This window comes from Volvox carteri (genome assembly GCF_000143455.1).
Source record: "Volvox carteri f. nagariensis unplaced genomic scaffold VOLCAscaffold_13, whole genome shotgun sequence".
Lineage (NCBI taxonomy): Eukaryota > Viridiplantae > Chlorophyta > Chlorophyceae > Chlamydomonadales > Volvocaceae > Volvox > Volvox carteri.
In genome coordinates this window covers 1,822,312-1,828,187 of record NW_003307556.1, presented here as the reverse complement: position 1 = coordinate 1,828,187, position 5,876 = coordinate 1,822,312, and the positions used below count along the sequence as shown (strand labels likewise).

At 58.2% G+C, this 5,876-nt stretch overlaps 1 protein-coding gene across 1 annotated transcript; it reads right to left on the bottom strand.

Annotated features, from left to right (window-relative positions):
• Window positions 1–2,742: 2,742 nt before the first annotated feature.
• Window positions 2,743–5,103, bottom strand: VOLCADRAFT_89676 (uncharacterized protein; the record flags this gene model as incomplete). Its single annotated transcript, XM_002949156.1, has 2 exons — window positions 2,743–3,345; window positions 3,787–5,103. The coding sequence occupies 2 exons, from the start codon at window positions 5,101–5,103 to the stop codon at window positions 2,743–2,745; spliced, it is 1,920 nt and encodes a 639-aa protein (XP_002949202.1).
• Between the last annotated feature and the right edge of the window lie 773 nt (window positions 5,104–5,876).

The window sequence follows — 5,876 nt, the reverse complement described above, 5'->3', positions numbered from 1 at the left end:
CGGGAGAGGGGGCGGTCGTGGAGGGCGGGGACCTGGGGGCCCAGCGCTCGGACCTGGCATGGGGTATGCGTTCGGAAGCCATGCAACGTACGAAGGATACGATGAGGAGGCATACGGCTGGTACGACGATGGGTATGGCTATGGTTACGATGAGGAAGGTGAGGGCTGGGAAGGCGATTTTGGATACGCGTACGCGGACCCGGCATACTTTGGCGCGTTCTACGCGGCCGCACCGGCGATGATGGCTGGTGGTCGCGGTGGTGGCCGTGGCGGAGGTGGAGAGTACGAGATGTACGGCTACAGCGGTACCGGTGGCATTGCCAGCAGCGGCAGTGGCGGCGGGGGGGGAGGCGGCGGCGGGTATTCGGGTGGTAGTCGGCCTGCCGGCGGAGGCGGGGGAACAGGGAAGGGCAAGGGCCGTGGCGCCGGGTAGCCAAGCCAAAATCTAAAACCGTTGCCTCTGCTTGCTGCACTTCATGTATATACGTTTTCTTTCGATTTTGTGTTTTGAGTGTCTGATGTGTGATGTGCACGCAGCAAGCCGCCCTGATCCCACGCTGCTGGGCAACCTCGCATTCTCAGGCGTACTTGCAGCGGCCGTGCTTGGTGCGCTTGGATTGCATGAATATGCCACCTGTGTTTTTCCTTCGTTGGTCTTGTAAAAAAAGCGTGTGGGCTATCCCTCGAACGCTTAACCAGCTTTGAACTGTACCATGTCAGCACGTCGAGCTGCTCGGGCCCATCTGGACGCATGCTTCCATACACATATCGGGATTGGGGCAAAGCTGCGCACAAGTGGGGCGCTCGCCCACCTCATCGCGGTCCTTGTAAGAAATTATTTCCCACCAGCCTAATCTAATGTTATGGAAAGGGGCGATATAGAAACCGAGCCATTTGGACGGGAGAGTCATCAGCTTTTCCGGAGGATTGATTGATTCAAAGGAACTGCGGCGCACGTCGTTGGAAACAAAGGCGGCGAATGTCCTCTGGTTGTCGCAAGCTGGGATTCCGTATCCAGGCAGACACACGGCAAATGCACACCATACATTTCCGCTGAGGGCCGCAATGGGATACCTCGGCGTGTGGATACCAAAGGGGGGAGGTCACATGCGGTGCGGTTTAGCGTTACAAGCCGTCGGGCACCCAATTGTAGTGTACGTGCCGTACATCAGCGCAGAGTCAAGTCACTCGATTCCGCCTAATCAATACCATAAAAAAGACTCCGACAGCACCAGGGGACCAGGGAACATGACCTGATGACGGACAACAACCCATGGCATGAATCGAATAGTGTCCTCTACTTTGTCGGCATGCGTGCGTGCTGCGAAGCTTATACAATGTACACACAAGCATATGTCGGACAGACACGATAAACAGCATAAAAAAGCATTAAAAAAGTTCTGCTGGGTCCGGGAGCCCGCGTAGTTGGAAATTACAGCCGAGAAGCGAAACCACAGGTATGATTGAACCGCGGCAAAGGAAAACGGTGCCTGCGCCACTCCCCACATACCGACATGTTTAGTCCGCTGTACACTTGAGGTGACGGCTCCCAAGTACGTCATCAGCCCCATACTATGTCATAGCTGCCGACACGCTACGACAGCTAGACATCGCACCAATTGCACAATACAAAACACCACTTACAACACAACAGTTCTAGTAACCACGATGCTAGAGGTAAGATAGTCTTCTCGATCATTTGCATTGGGGCGCCTGCACAGCCAACATTTCCTTTATGGTACATCAGAACGCCAACGGGGGGAAAGAGGCGTGTCGTGTTTATGGTTGACAGCCCACACGTGCCTCTGTATGTTCCACACCGGACAGCATTACTGCACGGCAACGCGTGCTGCATTAGCCGGCCCCCACCGGACCAAACCGGTACAAAAATAGGCATTTCCTTAAACTTACGCAGCATTAACAAAACGCAGGAGCCTATGCCCCAAAGTATTAAATTGTCGGTGTGCGCATCCTTATAGCACAACATTATGGACAACACGTACATACAATGCAACATCACCTTCGAACCGGTCCCAATACCGCATATTGTCCATTCCTCGCCTATCAACCCCTCTGTTCGTAACCTGCCATCCGTTTTATCACCGACACATTTGATGCAGGTAAACAGCTTGTCCCGTGACTTCTACAGACCCTGCCCTCCGAGCTCACGCGCGCCTACCTGTTACTGCGCACCTTCATACGGAACGCTGCATTCGGGACATATCAAACTCTCGCCAGCAACGCCGCCGGCATATGCACTCAGGTCCGAGCACAAACAGGACCAGACCAAAATTAAAATTGCCCAATCCAGTGCTTCAGAAGAAGTAGAAGTTTCAACGTACGACCAATCTAAACTTTGCTATGTAGTACGACAACAGGAAAACAGCGTTGCTAGTGTTGGGCTCAATGCGGACAATGTACAACAGCCCTTAAAAGACAGTCGCGTAGCCAGCGACGTAAAGGAAATGGACGTGTGCATTTCCCGCTCAACACCTTCCACAGCCCGCCACGTGCTCTCCAAAAGGAACTCCTCCTCGCAGATCGCACCCCCTCGAAATCCCCTAGGTCCTATTTATGTAATGGTATTCAACCCTATTGTTGTGAACACCGTAGTCGGAACGCAACTGGCATCTGTTCGTAACACCGAGTATCATTTCTCCAATCCAATTCCACTGCCTTCCTGTGGCTTCCTGTGGCTTCCTGTTTCCCTCGCCTCCGCCTCCAGCGTCGTCCCCCTCCCCTCTACTTGCCGCAGCAGCTCAGGCAGCTGCAGGGCGCACGCCCCGGCAATGACACGGCGCTGGGCTCGATACCAAACGGGGCCAACCCCGCCAGCGCCAAAATCTCCTGCTTCAGCTCCTTCACCAGGCCCTCTGGCTGCCGGGAACAGCGCTGGTACTGCTGCTGGTGCTGCTGTGACGGCGGCAGCACCTGCGGCGCGTCCGCGACCCCGTCATCCTCTGCCGAGGGTGCAGCAGTGGTGGGTGCAACGGCGTCTGCCCGGCCCTCTGCACTGCCAGCGTTGCTGCCACCGCCGCCCCCGCCGCCACCACCACTGGCGCCGCTGAGGGCCATTAGGGCGGCAACGCGCTTGCGGTCTAGTAGCGCACGGCCCGCTGCAACAGCCTTATCGTACAAGTCAGCGCGGAGCTGCCGCTGCTGGCGGCAGCGCGCCGCCGCCATGAGCCAGCTTCCCGCCACGTCCTGCAGGGTGGCCAGGATGCGCTGTGGCATGAGGCTATGTGGCGCGGAGGGTACGCCGCCGAGCTCTGAAATCACCGCGCTGCAGCCATACAGCCACAGCTCGTCCACGGCCTTGCGGCATTCCGCCAGCTCGTTGCCGTCCTACGCGGTCAATCGAGTTTAAGAGAGGGTTATTTATTAAGAGAGTCATCGAGGCAACGTGCATTGTATAATAAGCTTCGCAGCACTTCATATGGGTCTATTTACACAAGCGAAGCGACGAAGGAAGTTGACAGAACGTGGCAGCGAAGGGGAGAGAAGCGCGAACAGCACTGACATCGCATCCACACCATGGCCGAGACGCGTTCTTGCCTGGGATTGGGCGGAACCATCGGGCATCACCCTGGTTAACACCCCCCATGGCCATGGGGGGTCCCCGGCCTTCGTTTTGTTTACCGATAATGAGCTTGCACTTTGAAGTAATGACCGCTTCTTGTATACTGGTTAAATCGCCTCGCAGTCCCTCCTCAAAATGGGAAATAACATAACGGCAAAATTACAGCCCGTAGCCCACGTATCCCAGATGGAAGCGCAGTGCCCCACCTGCAGCTGTTCCATCTCAGTGCAGTGACGGCGGTACCAGGCATCGTCCGCCGGCGTCCGGTTGTGGCAACTGTTGCTGCATGCGCCAGCCTCCTGCTCCTCCCCGCTCCTGCCCTTGTCCATGCCCTCCAGTTCCTCCGCGTCCGCTTCACACTCCGATGGCCACAGCCCCGGCCATCGTGCATGCTGCTGGCCGCAAGGGCACAGCAGGCCTGCCCCCGGCGCTGCTGCCAGATCGCTGTATTGCTGCATCAACACGTCTAAATGGGCTTCCCATGGTGCCGCCGTGTACAGCGCCTGCCGCACCCTGGCCGCCTCCCCGTCCACGTCAGCGCCATAGGCCACTAGGCAGTGCACGTGCGAAAAGCAATCGCCCATCGCTGCAAGGCGGAGCGGCGAGTTAGACGGGTTATCGGCCCAGGCCACGTGCGGTCGTGCGCCGCGTCGGAGCAGCGTGCTGACGCAGCAAGTACGGGAACCACGGCAGAAGCGGCCCGCACACAGGAGCAGCGGCGCGCCCAGCTCCGGGTCGGCGCCCTGCTGCAATAACCACTGCATCAACTGCTGCTGGTCGTTTCCTGTGGCGAGGACGAGCGGCGTAGAGGCCAGGTGCGCTGGGCGCACCGCATCGATGACGCAACGCGGCAGGCGCGGCGGCAGGGCGGCAATGACCTCTCGGGGGAAGGCATGATGGGAAGCGAGAGACCAGACGAGGAAGCGCAAGGACCGAAGCACAGGCGGATGGCGTTGATAATCAGGAGGCAGGGCGGTGAGCAATGTGGGGACGACGGGCCAGTGGCCAGCGGCAGCGGCTGCAGCTAGCGGGCAGGTGTCGCGCAACGCCAGAAGCGAGGCTTCATCAACGTCCGGGGCTGAACATGGGGAACTCTGCGTGTTGCCTTCGTTGGCTGACGGGTGTCGGTCGACAGAGGTGGAAGCAGTGGACTTGGTATGAGGAAACAGCGAAGCGCCGTGGAATAGAAGCTCCTTCACAATGTCGACGTGACCTGAGCTGGCCGCAAAGTACAGCGGCGTCCGGCCTGCACGGTCAGAACGCTCTATGTCTGCACCCATGGACACTAGAACTCCAACAACCGCGAGTTGGCTGATCTGCGCCGCACGACATATGGCTGTTTCGCCGGTGCTTGGGTCCTCAAAGTTGGGATCCGCGCCGTTGGCCACGCAACGCATGACCTGCACAGCATCGCCTAGGGCAACCGCTGCAAGCAACCGTTGACCGGCCTGCATGGCAACTTCAGCTGCAGAAAGAAGCTCTTGCTGATGATTGAAGGGCTGGCCGCAACGACCGAAATCCATGGCACCGTGCTTGCTCAGTGTGTTCGCTTATGTCCTATAGCCTTCATGGCTTGCTGTACGGTTGCGTTCGGGGTGTCGGATAGGACAGGGCGAGGCGAAACCGGGGCTGCCAAGGGCCTTACACTACTGCAGAGTACTAATTGCTGCTCTCGGAGCGCCAGGGCGCGTGTGCGCCGAAGCGCGGTCTAGCGCCACACGGCGCGGTCTGAGCGCGCGCAGCGCTGTCCAGCGCGGCCACACCGGCACGGCCGAAAGAACTGACGCACAGCACTAGACAACTAAACGCAGCATTAATGACTGCGTCCACTGGTCACCCGCCCCGAGGGCAAACCTGAAGCGTCAGCGACGCACGAACCACACCCTGGCCAGCGGGGCTGGCCAGGCGACATTCCTAGCGCGCGACGATACTCTATAGGCACTTATTTGCCGTGCGGTAATCGCTGTACAGCTGCACGTCCGGCGCTCCGAGGGGACTGCCTAATCACCGGTCTCCAACTGGGCCGAGCCTGCCGCTTATAAACGAGGGACACTGAGGGCGGGGGGGGGGAAGTGAGAGCAACAATAATAATAAGCTCCAATAGTGTAGGCAGAATGCCGGAACTATGGAGCTGTCAGCTGAAATAGTAAATTCGAATTCTCAGCAAGCCATACGGCTGCCGTACATAACCTAGCTTAGAGGCTATACTCGCTTTGCTCCTGCCGCATCTAAGCTACAATTATGTCCTATAGCCTTCATGGCTTGCTGTACGGTTGCGTTCGGGGTGTCGGATAGG